This window comes from Eriocheir sinensis, chromosome 12 (genome assembly GCF_024679095.1).
Source record: "Eriocheir sinensis breed Jianghai 21 chromosome 12, ASM2467909v1, whole genome shotgun sequence".
NCBI classification, from domain to species: Eukaryota; Metazoa; Arthropoda; class Malacostraca; order Decapoda; family Varunidae; genus Eriocheir; species Eriocheir sinensis.
The window spans coordinates 22,148,617-22,167,443 of record NC_066520.1 but is presented as its reverse complement, the minus strand read 5'-3'; the positions used below and the strand labels follow the sequence as shown (position 1 = coordinate 22,167,443).

Below are 18,827 nucleotides of genomic sequence, written 5' to 3'. Positions count from 1 at the left end.
GGACCATGATGGCCGCTCGCGTTTTCATGATGGGCCTCGGCGAGCCAGCTCGAAGGGCCACCCCGTGGGCCTGGGCCGCATGGCGTATTAACTGGGAGCGAGTCTTGTACTCCCGGCCACACCGCCCACATTACACGCTGCTGACGACTGCCACCACTGTGCAGTCGTGCTGGAAAGCAAAAACGCACTCTCTTACTCCTGGCACAACAGAGCGCCAACTCCTAACAATTCAACAGTTCCAAACCTTGTTCATGGGTGTTGCATGTGTTACTGGAACACTTGTGACCTTACTGGCTTCAGTCACAGGAGCATCACACCAATGAGGTCAACTGAGTTGTTCTTCACTCACTCTTTCAACTACATCAATGTCATGTCAGTTTCTAAGACGTTCTAAATCGCTGGGTGGCGGGTCTTTGTTTCTTTGGGTGAGGTCTTGTGGGTGACTTCTTGAAGTGCTGAATCAATAATCTTCTTGACAGCTTGTGACAAAATCATTTCTGGTTCATAGGTTGACACAGGCATTGAATAAACTTGATAAAGTAGCAACAACTACTCAACAGACTATCTGTTCTTAAAAAGCACAAGTTTTCTTCTCGTCACACTTACAACCACAAATGATCAGTCTTCTTCGTACCTTTTCAACATCACAACAAGCCATTATTATATGCACTAAGTGTGATCTGAGGAGGGATCATTGCCACAGCCTTCAGCCAACACCAACCCAGCATCAATAGTAATACAAAAGCAATAGTGTAAAGCAATAAATAAATCAAGTCAATATAAATCTCAGAGGAAACAGTAATTCTCCCGTTCCTTTGGTGGGCAACCCGGGTGTTTGTGACGCCTGACTATCATGTTGAAAACCCCTTCGGATGCAATCACCTGCATAACCTGAACTTCCATGAGCACTCACACTGCCTTCAGTTTATATCCAGAACTGCCTTCTTAATTAATGCTTCTCATCACACAAAATAAGATACATGACACACGCACGACGCACACACACTGACGTATAATACCAATAACTCTTACAATCATTGTGTGTTTATGAACATGCACACAGAACTACATGCACACATGCCACCCCACTCACACCTCACACACTCTCTCACACCCTGTATCTCCATGACAATGACCTCATAAACAGTAAATCATCACTACCAAGTGGCAATCAAAATGCCCCACAGGCTCACCATTCAGAGCTCCGATCAGCAAGAGGCAGCCAGCCCCGTGCCATACATTTCAGTATAACTCCATGCCCATGACCCTCAACTGTAAATTTAGTGAATCACTTTCACACACGAGAGGAGTCTGTCTCTCCACACATCCTCTGCTCCCCAACACTCATCAAGTAACATCCAGTCAACACATACTCAAAGCTTCTGCCACAGAAGTCTGATATTATATACTTCCATAACTTTTTTGTATCAGTTACCCACCATGATTAGTATTAATTTTTTCTAACTTCATTCCTTGTTAAACCATACTATGATATTATTAGGAAACCTAATTGTGGCTCCAGAACACTTTCTTCTCAGCAGGTTAGTATTCCCATTTTCCAACCTCATTTCTTGTTACTAAACACCTCTAGGAACCTTAGTGTTAGTGCTGTGGCTCAAGCACTCTCCTCAGCAGGTTACAATCACCAGTCACCTCAGGTTAACACAACATCACCTTCTTGCTACATGGAACGATGAGAGAAAAAACAGTTGCTGTCACACTACCTTCACAAACAAAGCCAGGCTCTACCGTCCCTTCACAAGAAACAAAGACCGAAACATGATTCTCCCTCAGAACACGAACAAGAAAACCCTGTACACGGGTGTCAGTCAAGCCTGTCACTAGCACAGGAGACACAAGGCTGTGTGAAGCAGGACTCAACCCATTCGTCTCTTACCGCCCCAAAAAGAAAATAAACTGTCACTGTCACTTCTTAGTCTTCCACAGTCACTGCTCAACAATGGTGGTTGGAGAGAGAGGGATCAGGGTGTGGTGTGTCAGGGGACGGGAGACCCACAAACCTTTCCTCCCGTCATCCCTGCCCACCCGCGGCTAGAGGAAGGCTCTGTCTTCCACGGCAGAGGAATGAGAACAAGTGCTGGTGCTGAGGTGGGCATTGGGAACAGTGGCGGGAAAAATGATCTTCCATAAAACGAGGGAAGAGGCCATGTGACAAACACCAAAGGCAATAACTTTTGTGGCTTAGCTGCTGCTCTGGTGGTATACTGGTGAGTGCTGTGGGAAACTGTGAGGTATACTGTGATTCATATAAGGGGAAGGAGCACTGGCTCTGTGGATATGCTGTTGGATGCTGATGGACACTGATGTATATGGGAAAGGGGCACTTTGATGCATGTTGTATGGGCTCAGGAGTCTATGGAGTAATTCTACCAAACAGAACTCAGATGGTGAGACGTGATAAAGGTTAGCCTCACCCTCGTCACCCAGGTACTATGATCTAGTATTGTAAAATGTTAAAATTTAGTATTTTTATGCATGGAATGAGGAATTTAACAAATTAGTCACTAGTGTCTACACCAGTTTCCTCATTTCTGGCAACACATGCAAATGTACAAAAGAGAGAGAGAGAAGGGAAAAGGGATGCTCCACCCTAACAAGGGGCACCATGAAACAGGTGCATGTGGCAGCTCCTGTTCCCAGCAGTGCTACTCACCGCTGCAGGGGCTGTCACTGACTGAGTTGATCCCACCAAAGGATGGGACATGATATGGGCTTGAAGCAATGTATCCTTGAGTGTATTTTCTCAACCACTTATTGTAACTACTGTTTAAGGCCCACAAACTGTGCATGTGACGTGTTAGGTATGCCAAGTGTTGTCACGGTGTTGCAAAGGAAAAAAGGGTTGGTCCACACTCACCTTCCTCCTTGCCGATGCGTGACGGCAGCTTCAGGCCCCCAAACTTCTTCCAATACTGCCAGCAGGAGTTACAGAGCCTGCACTGTAGGTGGGATGGCCCCCAGGCATACCACTGACTGCTGCTGGTGGCTGTCAAGGTAAAACAGGTCACTCACACATACAAGCAGGGCTTACAGATCTCCAGTGTCTAGGTAAGCATCTCTTCCAACACTTTTATCTAAATTGATGATGAGCTCCAGCCTAGTTTTATCCAACATGTATTGCGTAAGTATTACATTATTTAGTGCATGTACACAAATAAGCAGATATACAAATACAGGATTACCCCCCTTAAAAGAAGACACAGTAAGAGGAGGGATCAGGCATTTCACCCATTCTCATATCCACTCTAACACTGACTTAATATTTATAGAAGGAAATACACAACTAAGAAAAACTGTAGTAAACCAATAAGATGAAATACTAAAAACAATGATTGATAAACCTTCTTTCTCTAACAGCTGTACCAGTTAATTTATATACCTCAACTGAATTCCCTGAGAAGTAAATATTTTTACTGATGGGTGCTAATAGAGTGACAAGGACAGACTACTCAACAAACCCAGGAGTGAGAACAGGACAGACAAAGGGAATGAGGATAGAGCAAGGAATATGAAAGGGGACAGACAGATGGTGGTGAGGGATGAATTTAAAAGAAACCCTCGTGGGTGCCTCTAGGCTAGCAACTCACCGTGGCAAGACTCGCAGGCCTTCCCGGACACAGAGACGTCCGCCCCGTTGACCATGGTGGAGGAGGTGGAGGAGACGGAGGAGGTGGAGGTGGTGGTTGTGGTGGTCGTGGTGGTGGAGGTCTTGCCGTTGGAGAGTGCAGCAGGGTTTGGCTTGTTGCTGAGGAGGAAGATGGAGCAGCGTGTTAGTTTACCCTTTATAAGTCAAAGAAAATGGATGCTTTGGGAGGTTCAGAGTAATGTGTTGGGATGGACAAGGGAATAATAATAGGAACAAATAGCATACAAGTTTATAGCTGAACCAAATAAAAGCAAATAGGGAGACTAATACTGATCTTAGCTCCAATCCTGCATCCGATGACAAGTTCACAACCTCACACACACACACATACACACACACACACATATACAAGAGAGGCAGCATCACTCACTAGTTAGGAATGTAGACCTGCTTAAGCTTGGACTCAGCCTCCACTGCCTTCACTCTCTTCTGCTGAACGTATCTGTCAGTCGTCTTCCACATGTAGTAATACTCAATGATGTTTTTCAGCGTTTTCCATGGCAGCTGTGGGAGAGAGAGGTATAGTTACACACTCTTTGGGACATGTTCAAGCATCTCTCTGTGCAAAATCTAATGCTAACTAACTTTTCTTCTGGCTTTTCATTTTCCTCTTATTCCATTTTTATTTTGAATGCCTCTAAACTCTGGAGATATATATGCTCAGTGCCCTACACTATCTACCCTCCACTTCCTCTATACACTCACGAAATCTTGTCTGATGTCGTTGAAGTCCTTGCCGTACTTCTCCAACGCTTCTTCAAAGAGGTTTGCCTCCGAGGCGGACCACTCCTCCATCTCGTCCCGGCACAGCACCGGCCCCGTGGCGGGTATGAGCGAACACAGCGCCTTGCTGATGTCGTAATTGTGTTTGTGTAAGGTGTCCATGGCATGGAACTGAGGGGGGAAAAAAATACAGAACAATTACTTACCTGATACGACTTCCCTTCACATACTCACTTATACAAATGCCGAAACAAGCCAATATAACCATAAAAATGTCATTATGGATACATATTGCATCACCCAAAACAAAGCAGTCTTCTGTCCTCCAATAAAATCTCATTTACTCCTAAGAGGTCTACTTTGCACCATAAAATTACTACCAGAATCCTAAATATGCATTGAAGTACCCAATTATGCAGCAACTATATACCTAGCATATATACATTGAAGAGTAAAAAAACATCACTTGAATATGGCATCTAGTAAAGCGAGATACTACTAAAAACTCAGGTAGCAACAGGCCAAGCAGTTTAAAGTTTAAGCTCTCATTAATGCATAAACAAAACCTCTCAAGCAAAGGAGGAGGACCCACCAAGGTGACATCTCTGGAGGCAGCAGCGGCACTCATGTGAAGCGACGGCTGTTTAACAGAGGAGGAGCAGTCGAGGGCCCGGGCAAAGGTCCCCACTGAGCGTGACATGACAAGAAACTGGTCGATCTGTCTGTCTGTGAGGCCGTGGCAAGGAGTCCACACCAAACTCTCCAACTCCTCTAGGTTACGGCCATCAGTCTCTCCTGTTGGGCAGACAATCCAAGACATTAGAGAGGAGGGAGGTGTTGCAGAGGGTTAGAATGGGTACAGGAGGTAGGGCTGAATAAGAGGGAAGTTTTGGAAGGTTAGAAAAGATACAAGAGGTGATGAATAGGAGGGAGCTTTTGTAGGGGACTAGAAAGGGTGCATGAGGTAGTAATGAATGAAAACAGAGGATAGGCAGAGGAAGGAGAGAGCAAACAATATAAAATGGGACAGATGATGGTGAGGAATGAAGGCAATGGAGACAGCTGAGGGCAAGAGAGGATGAATGAAGAAGACAATAGGTGCTGACAGATGAAGAAGGCAAGATAATTAAGTAAAATAAGAAGATAGGAAGTAATATATGAGGTGTGAGGCTATTTGGGGAACTACAGATTACAGAACAAGAGCAATACAGATACTAAACATGAGTGAAATAGATGAACCAAAGCAACTTACCTTCTTTCATCAGTGAGGTAATATCTGCCTGAAATCTTGACCCAACTCTTATCTCTCCCTTGTCAGCTAGTAAGGTCTTCTGCTGGGGGTCATAGACTAGCGAGTAAAAGAAGGTGTCCTGGAAAAAAGAGAATGAACGAGGGATTAGGAAAATACATAGGGCCGTATTGCTAAACATTTCGTTGCCCAAGAACACATATTTGACAGGGCTTTCGTAGGAGTTTTGGGCATTTCCAGTAGTAGTTTTATGACCCCGGTGGTAGTTTTGCCCTTCTTCTGTACCGTGAACCTTAAGAAACACTCATTAGAATCCAACTGATCCCCTCTTTGACCTTTAGAAATACTGATGTGAGAAGAGAAAGTGTCTCATAATACCAACCACAAGATGACCAGCACCCCAGTCCCTCCATGCTACATATGACAAAAGGGGAATTTATTGTCCAGCTGACTGATTATTATACATGACCTTTCTTCACAGCACATATCTTTCTTCAGCTCAGCAAGGAACAAATATAACTTTTCCTTGAGGGTGTCTGTTATGATGCTGCCTAACCCTTGACTCCTCCCCTGTAATACCACCCCTATCACACTCACGTCCTTGTTCAGGTAGGCGAGGAGCAGCTCGGTCTCGTTGAGCAGGGTAACGGTGCACTTGCCCCTAATGTGGAGTGCAGTAAGGTCTCGATCTGCATGAGAGGAAGAGCTCCCGGTGCCTCAACTGGTGCCTCTCCTGGGGGCTGAGGCTCTCCCCGGTGGGTGTGATGATGGACGCCCCGCCACCCACCTCCCCGCCATCGCTGTCACTCTCATCCTCCTCTAAGGCACCTGCGAGAAGGACCGGAGGTTCTAAGTGGAGGGAAACAGGACGAAAAAGATAACTAAATTGTACTCCTTTTTTATATCTCTCTCTTCATAGCATTTTTTTTTTGTTCTTGTTCTTGTTCTGTCCATTGCTGGAAAATGAGGATGAGAACACACAAACACACACACATACATACTCTCACACACACACACACACACACCAAGGACTAAGGCTTCTGTATATATAAAAAATAAACATACAGCATAATTTATATATATATATATATATATATATATATATATATATATATATATATATATATATATATATATATATATATATATATATATATATATATATATATATATACCATCACCACCATCACCATACGAAATCATAAAGCAGTAATGGAATACATCAGTGGCAGCCCTAATAATAATGATAATGATAATAATAATAATAATAATGATAATAATAATAATAATAATAATAATAATAATAATAATAGAAACAGCAGCTAATAGAGGCAACAAATAAATAGTAAAATAATAATCATACAAAACTCTCCATTAAGTACTACTGTAAAAAGGAATAATAAGGATAACCAACTTGATACAAAAATTTAAAATAAAATAAAATGAAATAAATAAATAAATAAATAATAATAATAATAGAAATAAAACTTCATTCTTCAAGCACCAAAAAGCTACACCACCCCTCCCCAAAAAAGGCCCTTTCAACCATACTGCATACGAAAAACAATGATAATAACAAAAATAAAGATAAAAATAATGACAATAACTACATTCCCCATACCATTCACAGCCACCTTCCTTTCATCCCAACCAACCAACCCAGCACCAAGCAACTCACAGACACACACACACACACACATTACGTTCTCCATCGCAAAGAAAAACAAGCTTAAAATATCAATACGAATGCAAGAAAAACAACTTCAAATAAAACAATACGAATGCAAAATAAAAAATGCCCCAAGGTTCTATTCAGCGCATGCTCTAAAAAAAGTGTCCATGAAAGCTATGAAAGAAGTGCACCCAAGCCATGACCTTCCTCAAACCAGAGTGGCCAAAGGCAGAGTCCCAAAATAACTCCACCACGTGCGATCACTACAACCCACAACAGCCTATGCCTCTACACAACACCCAAAACACCACCATCGCAGCCACCGCCACCACCATTCTACACAAGCAACGGACATGTGGTGAGGGAAGGGCAGGAGGAGGAGGAGGGGTTGTGAGGGTAAGGCTGAGTGGGGAGGAGGAGGAGGGGGTTACCTTGCTGTGAGGCCTCTGAGGTGACACCTTCAATCAGGGGGGTTCCTTGGGTGTCCTGGGACTTTAACAGCTTCTTGAGGCCCCCGCACAGGTCCCAGGTCCCTCCGTGCCCATCTGTTCGGGCAGGGCAGGGTGGGGCAGGCGGGCGGGCGGGAGGGGCAGAAGAGAAAGCAGTTAAGCAACGGGATGTACACAGCAACAAGCCACGGATACTGACTGCCCTTTGTTCCATGTTGTGTGTGTGTGTGTGTGTGTGTGTGTGTAATATGGAGTGTGTGTGTGTGTGTGTTTGTCTACTTGTATTTACCAAGTTGTGATATATGGGAAGCAAGTGTGTGTGTGTGTGTGTGTGTGTGTGTGTGTGTATGTGTCTAATATGGTGTTGGGTAATGCTTTAGTTAGTTACTGGTGCTGCTAAGGTTGTTGTTGTTGTTGATGTTGTTGTTGTTGGTGGTGGTGGTGGTGAGGTTGGTTTTGGTGGTGAGGTGCTGGTAACCTTTCCACAGTATTACCAGTTTACCACAAACCACACCCCACATCATCATCACAGCTACCATCAGTGTGTTGTTGCTGGGTTGGTGTCATTGGGCATGGAAGAATTATAACTCTTTAAGTGGATGGGAGGGAGGGGGGAGTAAGGGAGGGAGGGGTATGTACAGACTGACAGACAATATGGGTTAGTTATGCAGACATACACGGGCGACACCACCTTACTGCACCACACTCTTTGTTAGTGAGGAAGGGAACAGGCAAGGACAGCAGGTACAACAACGAGAGAGTCAAGTTCCTGAGTCCAAGGTAGGGTTTAGAGTACAGTGAGAGGTCATGAGAAATTGGGTGGAAGGATATCACACTAACACATTCCAAACTTCTATTCCCGTCCGGAGAAGAGAATAAGTAACAGGAGGTGCTTCATAGGTAATCATCAGTAATAGGAAGTGCTTGGTGGCCATTCAAACAGTGCTGCATAATGGAGTTCTTATAAGCATGCCAATCCAATGTTCCTGTAAATGATTTGTCCTCCCACGCCAAACCATTCTCAGGGCAATTATAAATGATTAACCCACATGTAATATACGACTTTCTACGGAACAGAATGAAGTCCTTTGTTGATTTCTATTATCAGTTGCTACTTTAATGTGTTTGAAGATATCCACCTAACTATACTGCAAGAAGGCATCACATTTCTGCACTTGGTAAACTAATATATGCTTCCACTGTAAAGGGCCCTCATGTGTTTGAAAATACCCTTAACCTACCCTAACTATACCCCAAAAAGGCAACACACTTCTGTACTTGGTAAACTCGTATATGCTTCCACTGTAATGGGACTTTCTACTAACAAAACGAGCTCCTCTGATGATTTTTCTTAAAAGTTGCTGCCTGTCATGTGTTGGAAGATAGCCTTAACCTAACCTAACATAACAAAACCTAACCTAACTATAACCAACAAAGGCATCATATTTATGCACCAGTAAAACTCATACACGTTTCAACAGTAATGAGACTTTCCATCTATTACTAAAGGACCAATTACCAAGCATGTGATTAGGAGGATGCTGTAGGTAAATCCTTTAGAGCATAGTTATCAAAATGGAGGGTCTATCCTGAGGCAGTGGCACCTTACTAATTGGGGGAAGGCTGGCACTGGCAACCTCAAAGGACGGGAGATACACCTGGAACGCATACAAACACTGTGCCTCCCTGTGTGTGTGTGTTTGCATGTGTATGTGTGTGTGGGTGTGTGGGCGTGTGCATGTCAGAGAGAGAGAGGGTGGGAATGGGGGAGTTAAATGGATGTGGGAGGGGTAATAGGGGAGGTATGCAGGTGACAGGTGGTGGGAAGGGGAGGCAGTGAGAGAGGGAATTGGAAGAGGGAGGGAGAGCGAGTTACGTGAAAAAAAAAAATACATACCAAAAAAGGAGTCAGAGTGAAATACAGAAACAAATCAATGCATGACAACACATTATACATAAATTAGGAGAGAAAGGGGAGATGGGAAGGGGAAAAAAGGGAGATAGAGAAGCTAAAAAAAGGAAAAATGTAAAGGAGAGGTACAGAATGGAAGGGCAAAGAGGAGGAAGAGGAGGAGGAAGAAGCAAGGGAGCAAAAGGAAAGGAGGAAAGAGCAAATGGGAAAGTGATGGATGGGAAAAAGGGAAGATAAGAGGGGAAAGGTAAAGAGGAAAGCTGAAAGATGAGGGAAAAAGAGGAAAATGAAGAGGAAAGGAGAAAGAGGAAAACAAAGAGGAAAGAAGGAGAAAGAGGAAAAAGATGAAAAAACAAAGATAATGAAGGTATGAAAGGAGAAGGTAGGAGAGTGGATAGGTAAAGAGGAAAGATGAAAGGAGAGGAAAAAAGAGGAAAATGAAGAGGAAAACAATGAGGAAAGAAGAAAGAGGAAAAAGGTGAGAAAACAAAGAGAATGACGGCATGAAGGGAGAAGGTAGGAAAGTGGATAGGTAAAGAGGAAAGTTGAAAGGACAGGAAAAAAGAGGAAAATGAAGACTGAAGAGGAGAAAAAAAAAGAAGTGGAAAACAAGGTGGATGAAGGGAGGGGATGGGAGGCAAATGTGGGTGGGTAGGTGGTGGCAGAGAAAAGTTGAGGGTGTGAAGGAGAGAGAGAGAGAGAGAGAGAGAGAGAGAGAGAGAGAGAGAGAGAGAGAGAGAGAGAGAGAGAGAGAGAGAGAGAAACAGTCTGCAGCCAGCCTGGTAAAACTATTGGCGTTGTAAATATTGGTCTCTTTACAGGCAAATGGCAGCCGCTAGTCCTGCCTCACACCGGTTGGCGACAAAATGCACGGGCTCGGTGAGGGCGGACGAAATTAAAAAGGACGCAACTGTAAATAAACAAGATAAATAATCGTATATAAAATCATTGTTAAGCTAAAATAGGTTACTCAGGGAACTCATATTATTATTGTTATTATTATTATTATTATTATTGTTATTTTTATTATTATTGAAGAAAATAATGAATGTAATAGCGTAGTGTATGAGAGAGAGAGAGAGAGAGAGAGAGAGAGAGAGAGAGAGAAATAACAGTTAATCTCATTGCCACAGCCAGATCAATATGCGAGGGTGGAGGAGGAGGAGGAGGGCCTGAGAGAGAAAGAGGAGGAGGAGGAGGAGGAGGGGGTGTGGGTGGGGAGATGAGGGAGGGAGGAGGAGGCTGAAATGCACAAAACACTCCCCTCACGCGGTGCACACATTTCATAACACCCCACTGCCTCGTCTCCCTCGTCTCCCTCTCTTTCCTCCCCATCCCTCCTCCTCTCCCTTTACTCCCACTTTAAAACCAAACAACCCCCAAACAGCTGCCAGAGACGTAGCATTTAAAACTATTACCACCCCCTTTTTCCACCACCCGCAATAGTAGATAGTAGTAGTAGTAGTAGTAGATAGTAGTAGTAGTAGTAGGTCATAGCAATGCACTAATTTTTCCGTAACGGCATCTTTTTTTTAGAGCGTCATTTTTTCCTTTTTTTCCAGCGCACTGCAATGCATCGGTCGCCAATTAAACAAGGCAGTAATGTTATTTAATTTCGCCCGCGTCCGATGCTTTCCCCGTTCAATTAGTACGTGCTGTGATCGCATTTGTGTGTGCGTGTGTGTGCCTGTGCGTGTATGTGTAAAAGGACTAAGCCATACACAGTTGTCACATATGTAGGAGTCACCCTATCAAACCATCCATTTCCTCTGACGCACACATGCACAGACACATACAGACAGACGGACAGGCAGGCATAGCAAGGCAGGTGGGCGAGGCAGCGGTCGGGTGGGCTGGCGGTTCTGACTCAAACTTTTTTTTACCTCTTTTTCCGTCCCCCTTTAGTTCAGAGACCATCAGGCACGAATGCACTTCCCTCCTCTCTCCTCTCCTCTCCTCTCCTGGATGCTGACAAAAAGCGCTATGATAAAAAGTCGCGGCGCATATTCTATCTCGCCTGCACTCCACTGATGTGCTCGCTACAGTCTGTCTGTTTGTGTTGATGAGGACTCGCTAGCGTTGTCATTATTATCATGATTTTAAACTAGGATGTAGAAGGAAGAGGAAAGAGAAGAGAAGGGACTAGAGAAGGCAGGAAGGAAAAGAAGGAAAGGAGAAGAGAAGGGACAGGAAAGGAAAAATATAGATGAAAAGAAGAAACAGGATGGGAAATTAAGTTAAGGAAGGGAAAGAAAGGGAAAATTTAGCAATGAGATATATTAGAGTAGCTTGCAGGTGGATGGTTGAGGAAAATGAGGAGGATAAGTAAAGAGGAAAAGCACAAGATGAGATGAGGAAAGAGGAAATTGATAAGGGGAAAGGAGGACAGACAGACAAAAAGGTGGAAAGAACTCTCTCTTGGCAAAATACGAAAGATAAATTTAAAAAAGATTGGATGCGTTCATGGATGGTGAGGTTAGGCAGGGTTAGCTTAACAGGAGCTGCCTTGTATAGACCCACCGACCTCTTGCAGACCCCCACAATTGGTTCTCTCTTTTAGCAGTAATGTTGTGACTGCCAATACGATATACATTAAAAAAAAAAAAAAAATAAAAAAAAAAAAATAAATAAATAAAAAAAAGGATAAGTTCATGAATAGTGAGGTTAGGTTTACAGGAGCTGCCTTGTATGGACCTACCAGCCTCTTGCAGACTCCTAATGTTGTTATACTTTCCCTCTCCTCACCACAATCACCTTACTCTGAGATACCACACTGAGACAAGAGTACCCAGTGACCCCAGCATCTCTATCTGGTACTTTGACAATCTCCCTCGCACCAAGATCTCCTTCCACTCTCTCTCTCTCTACCCTAACAGGATCGACAGAAGTTAGCCCCACATTCTCACACATTACCAGGGTTACATACACACGTGACAAGGCTTCCGTAGAGGTCATAGTATTAGTATTCTCATGGGTAGTTTGAGCCTAGTGATAGTTTGACAAGACTTCTGCACCATGGATGTGAGAAACGCTCATGAGAACCTAACCTCCTTTGTGGGCTTGGGAAATAGTTATTGAGGGCCAAAAGCCTCTGAGAATATGGGCTTTTGCTGCATATGACCGGTCAACACCACCACCACCACCACCATCCTAACCACCAGCCAGAGTTAGCCCAGCCCAGTAGCATCTGCCTCCGCCACCATCATCACCACCACCACCGCTGCCATGCGAATCAATGACACCACCCCTGCATTTTTCATCACCCATCTCCATGCACACTGACCAAATTGAATACATTATGCATACCCTCAGGCCCAAGCAAGCACCACCACCACCAGTAGCCCAGCCATGTATGAGTGTATGTATGGGTGGTTGTAGTGGGTGAAGTCAGGGCCATTAGAGGGACATGGAGATAGGTGATGGGTGAAATTAGAACCTTGTGGGGATCATGGTGAGGAGGGAGAAGTACACTAGCCTCACACACATACACAAACATACACACTAGGGCAGAGAAGATTACTAGGGGTGTATTTCGTGCTAATGATGAATAAAGATGATAGAACAAACTGGTGATCTTCATAGTAATAGTAGTAGTGGTATAGTTAATGTTAATACAAGAGATAGCTTCAAATACATGGTAACGAGCTGGGTCATAGAAGTTAACTACCACATGTAAACTAATCAGCTGTAGTCTCTGTATATAGTTCTGTAGCTTTTGAATGAAGACTTGTGGATATTTGGTTCCCTATGCTGTGTTCTGTGTTGCTGTGGATTCCGGCGATGCAATACTACACTGATGATGTAATATTTCGCTGCCAACAGATATATAAATGCGTTGTGTGACTCGGAATACCTGCAGGGTGGTAGTATAACATTTTGCCGGTAATGTGGAAGATGTGTTGCGTGTGCGAGTGTACCAGTGAAGTGATAAAAATTTTACCGCGACTGAGTGTTGGTAATGTTTTGTGGGTGAGGCGAAAGGTTACGCTGCAGGACGGAATATTGTGAGAAATGTAAAATTTGGTGTGAATGGGTATTGGTAAAATTTTGCTGGTGAGGTGAAAGTTACACAGAATGATTATTATAAGAGATGTGATACTTTTTTTCTGATAATGTGCCTTAGTGGGGATAATTATAATGTTTCAAGCCTTCTTAACGGTATATAATGTGACAAACTGTTAGATAATTATGTTTTAAGCCTTATTTTACGATATATGATGTGACTGCTAGACTGTTAGAAATTAATAATGAAGTTTGAAATTTTTCTTTTTACCATGTAAAAGCATATCACCAACAACACTAAGATAAGAACAATTACAACATTAGCAAAACCGATAACCAGGTAGCAGCAACGGCCAAATATGTGGCTTTACCATGATATAAAGCCCCCAAAATAGATGATGCATAAACTGATCACAAATGCGTTGATATATAGTATGAAATGGTTTACATGAGTGACGATTTTTTCTCATTTTTTTCACTCAGAGGTGCCTTTAAGAAACATGATCCCTGCAGCTACGGGGTTAACCACCTATCCCGTATTAAAAAAATATAAATAAATAAGAATAAAACAGCCCCCATCCAGAATACTGTTAGTGGGTACAATTATATGTTCCAAACCTTTCTTTTTACCATATAATAAAAAAGACCTTACCAACAATACCAAAAACACTGACTTCACAGCATTACCAACACCCCTTGAGCTCCACCCCCTCATAATACACACCATACACAGCCCCCCCCTCACCCAGAATAGGAAAAAACATCCCGCTTCCCATTCCCTACTCCCCCCAAAACACAGCTCCCCCGTCTCCCCATACACCCAGAATAGGAAAAATAACTCCCCTCCCATTCCCCCACTCCCCAAACCAGCTCCCTCTCCCCCCCATACACCCAGAATAGGAAAAATAACCCCCTTTCCTCCATCCCCCACTCCCCCCAAAATACAGCCCCCTCCCCCTACACCCATAACAGAAAAACATCAGCGGGGTATTCATCTCCCCCGCCCACGTTTGCATTTTATTGTTATTTAAGCGCGCAATGCATGACTACAAAATATTAAAATAGGCAAGTATAAAAAAAAGTGTAAATGCAGCGAGCCGGGCATATGGTGATGGTGGGGAGGGATGGAGGGGAGGGAGGGATAGAGGGGAGGGGTGGAGGGGAGGGGAGCGTCATTCAGAGCCCTGCATTTGTTGATCAATACCGGCTCCTCCCCACCTCTGCCTCCCCTCCCTCCTCTTCCCTCCCTTCCCTTCCTCCCCCCCCCCTCCTATTTACCTTTCCTCCCCACCTCCACCACCACCACCATTCCCCTATTACCAGGCCAATGCAATGCAGCTATCCACCTCTCTCTCTCTCTCTCTCTCTCTCTCTCTCTCTCTCTCTCTCTCTCTCTGCAAGTAAAAAGAGGAAGGAAAAAAGTTGCAAGAAAGAAGGGAACAGGAAAAGAAAAGGAAAATAAGGAAAAAAGGAAGAAAATTGATTATGAAAGAAGGAAGAAAAGAGGAAAAAGAAAGGAAGAAAACACGAAAAAAAAGGAAAAGAGGAAGATGGTCGAGAAGGGAAAGAAACGGAAATGAACGATAAAAAGTGAAAGTGGAGGAGAGGAAGAAGGGAAGGAAGGAAGGAAGGAGTGGAGGAAAGAAAGGAAGGAAAAATGGAGGAGAGGAGAGAAAAGAGTGAGGAAGGGAGAGAGAGGAAGAAATGACCTTGAAATTCCCCTGTCGCTAATATTTTCAATGGTCTCCTTCCTCACCCCCCCCCTTTTCTCTCTCTCTCTCTCTCTCTCTCTCTCTCTCTCTCTCTCTCTCTCTCTCTCTCTCTCTCTCGGCCCAAACTCCATTTTCTATGCATTGGGTAACCGAGTAAGGATATTGTTGTTGTTGTTATCACTGTTCCTCTCTCTCTCTCTCTCTCTCTCTCTCTCTCTCTCTCTCTCTCTCTCTCTCTCAACCACCTGTAAATCACACACACACACACACACACAATCTCTCTCTCTCTCTCTCTCTCTCTCTCTCTCTCTCTCTCTCTCTCAAACAACCACACACACACTTTCATGAGAGAGAGAGAGAGAGAGAGAGAGAGAGAGAGAGGAGGCTAGGGGACACATAAAGGGAAAGTGGGAGGAGAGAAGGCATGGGAGGAGGAGGAGAATGACACAATATATGGGAAGAGGGAAGCAGAGGGGTGGGGGGGTGGGGAGAGAGAGAGAGAGAGAGAGAGAGATACCACATGCCGCCACACTATACACAGTAATGGGAAAGGGAGGGAGAGAGGGATAGACGAGAGAATGTGGAGATTAGGGGATAGGCCGGGAGGGGAAGGGAAAGGAGGAGGAGGAGGGAGAGTAAATAGCCATCACAACACAGGGGAAAGAAATGGAATGGGAGGGAAGGATAAAGGGGGGAGAAGGAAAATGGAGATTGCGTGGAGGGATGGAAATAGGGGAATGAAGGAATGAGAGGAAAATGACGAAAAGGAGGGACAAGGAATAAAGAAGAGGGAAGAGAAAAGAGGATAGAGGGAGGAAAAGGAAGGAAAAACATTGGAGATGTGAGAAGGAAACGAAAAGGAAGGACAACAAAGAAGAGGAGAGGGAAAGGACAGATGCGGATAAACAAGAGAAGGAAAGACAGAACGTAGAAAGGATGTAGAAAGAAAAACAGAGAAGAAGAGGAAAGGATAGAGACGAAGAAGAAAGAATAAACAATACATAGAGAACAAGGGAGGAAGGAGGGGAACAGACAGAACGTATGGGAACAAAGAAAAGCAAGAGAAAAAGAGAGGAAACACGAAAGGAAAAACATTATAGAAGAGAAATAAATAAAAGGAAAATAAAATAAAATAATAAACAAGAGTAACAGAGATAGAAGTGAATAAAAATAGGGAGGGGATAAGAAATATTAGAAAGGAAGCAGATTATAGAGAGAGAGAATGAAAATGTTGTGATGCTGGATGCTGGAGGTGAAAGAGGGTGGACAAAAAGAGGAAGAGAAACCAGTTGAGGGGGGAGGAGGAGGAGGAGGAGGAGGAGGGAGGGAGGGAGGCAATAAGAGCTGAAAAGGAGGAGGAGGAGGAGGAGGAGGAGGAGGTAGTAGTAGTAGCAAGCCGATGGAATTTTGTACAACGTGTAGGAAGGAAAGGAAAGGGAAGGGAAGGGAGGAAGGAAGGGAAGAGAAAGAGCAAAGGGGAGAAAGGAGGAAGGGAAAGGAGTGGGAGAGGAAGGAAGGAAGGAAGGAAAAAGAAGGAAGGAAGGAAGGGAAAAAAGCAAGCAAGTGAAAGGAAGGAAGGAAGGAAGGAAGGGAAAGGAAAGGAAGGGAGAGGAATGGAAACTAAAAGAAAGGAAGAGGGGAATGGACACTAAGGGAAGGAAGGGAGGAAGGAAGGAAGGGAAGGAAAGGTAAAGTAAATTAATATTGGAAGGGAAAGGAAGGAAGGAAAGGGTAAGGTAGGCTAGGGCAGAAAAAAACATAGGGGAAGGAAAAGAGAAAAAAAGGAAAGGGAGTGAAGGGAAAGGAAAATAAAGGAAAGGGAGATAATTTATAGGGATTAGGAAAGGGAAATTATATAAACGAAAAGAGGAGAGAAGTAGAGAAGAGAAGGGAAGGGAAAAGTGAGGAAGTGAAGGGAGATGAAAGGAAGGAGGGAGAGAGTTGGGGGGAGGGTAGACAGAAGGGGGGAGAAAAGGGGGAGAGGTTACAATCAGGAGGGAGATCGATACCTAAGACGTTTTAACATGCCCCTCGGCTCTTCCTTCCTCCTCCTCCTCCTCCTCCTCCCCTCCCCACCCTGACACAACACCAGTCGCCGCCACCACCGCCCCACCAACACACACACACACACCATCGCTGTCTCTATTCACACGCTCCCCCCCCCCCCTTCTCTCTCTCTCTCTCTCTCTCTCTCTCTCTCTCTCTCTCTCTCTCTCTCTCTCTCTCTCTCTAACTGTGTGTGTGTGTGTGTGTGTGTGTGTGTGTGTGTTACAGAGAGAGAGAGAGAGAGAGACTCGCGAATTTCAACGCATGGCGAAGCTTGTGATTGGAAAAAAAGAAAGAAAACGAAAAATCCCAAAACAAAACAAATAGGAAAGTGAGAGAGAGAGAGAGAGAGAGAGAGAGAGAGAGAGAGAGAGACGCCAGCATCACACCAGAAAAACTCAACAATATATATACAAAAAACAACAAATAAAGACATGAAAATTAAATAGCAATAGAAAAAGTAAATAATAATAATAACAACAATAATAACGTAATAATAAATAATGACAATATGGATAAAAAAAAACTTGCATATATAGGAATCAGGTAACAAGAGAGCAAACGAAGAGCATTATATTCCTACAAATTACTTTCCCAATAAATAAATAAACAGCAGAATAAAAAAAAATAATAATAGCCGCAGAACACAAATAAGCAAGCAAAAAAAAAAAAAGCAAAACCAGGCTAGAAAAAAATAATAATAAATAACAAGCAAAAAAGGGAAGAAAAAAATGAGGCGACAAAAAAATAATGAAGACCCCTTAAAAAAAAATAATAATAATAAATAAATAAATAAAATAAGAGGTAAAAAGGACAATAAAAATACAACTCATAAGAACCCAAATAGACCAAAAAAAAAAAATAAAAAAATAAAAATGGTGAACCGGTCAATAAAAATCACACACACACACACACACACACACACACACGCACACGCACACCCACACGTTGACCTCCGCGTAGCTGCCAGGCAGAGTGACCTCTGACCTTACCGGTGTGTGTGTGTGTGTGTGTTTGTGTGAGAGAGAGAGAGAGAGAGAGAGAGAGAGAGAGAGAGAGAGAGAGAGAGTTACCTAACAGACGAGGGAAAGGAAAAAAAGGGGAAAGTTTAATTAAAATATGAAAAAAAAAGTTAAAATCTATGTAGAAAAGAGGAGGAAGCAGCAGAAATGTGTGCGTGTGTGTGTGTGTGCGGTCGCTTATCTGAATAAATGATAGAGAGGGAGGGGGAAGATTTTTAAGCTGAAGGGGGAATGGATGCTGGGGGGATGGATGGGAGGGGGGGGTCAGTTGAAGGGGGGGGGTAGTGGGAGAGGTGGAGGGGGAAGGATCAGTTTGTGGGGGGGATGAGAGGGGGACAGTTAAAAAGGGGGAGGAGGGGGGATGAGAGGGGGG

The 18,827-nt window shown here is 43.8% G+C and overlaps 1 protein-coding gene across 1 annotated transcript in view; it reads right to left on the bottom strand.

The window, feature by feature from the left end:
• Positions 1 to 18,827, bottom strand: part of LOC126997632 (metastasis-associated protein MTA1-like) — a 39,637-nt gene that overhangs the window by 4,932 nt on the left and 15,878 nt on the right. Inside the window, 9 exon segments of the mRNA XM_050858841.1 lie at positions 2,879 to 3,007; positions 3,609 to 3,766; positions 4,038 to 4,171; positions 4,373 to 4,561; positions 4,983 to 5,185; positions 5,643 to 5,760; positions 6,237 to 6,327; positions 6,329 to 6,467; positions 7,743 to 7,856. Coding sequence (XP_050714798.1) covers positions 2,879 to 3,007; positions 3,609 to 3,766; positions 4,038 to 4,171; positions 4,373 to 4,561; positions 4,983 to 5,185; positions 5,643 to 5,760; positions 6,237 to 6,327; positions 6,329 to 6,467; positions 7,743 to 7,856 — 1,275 coding nt within the window.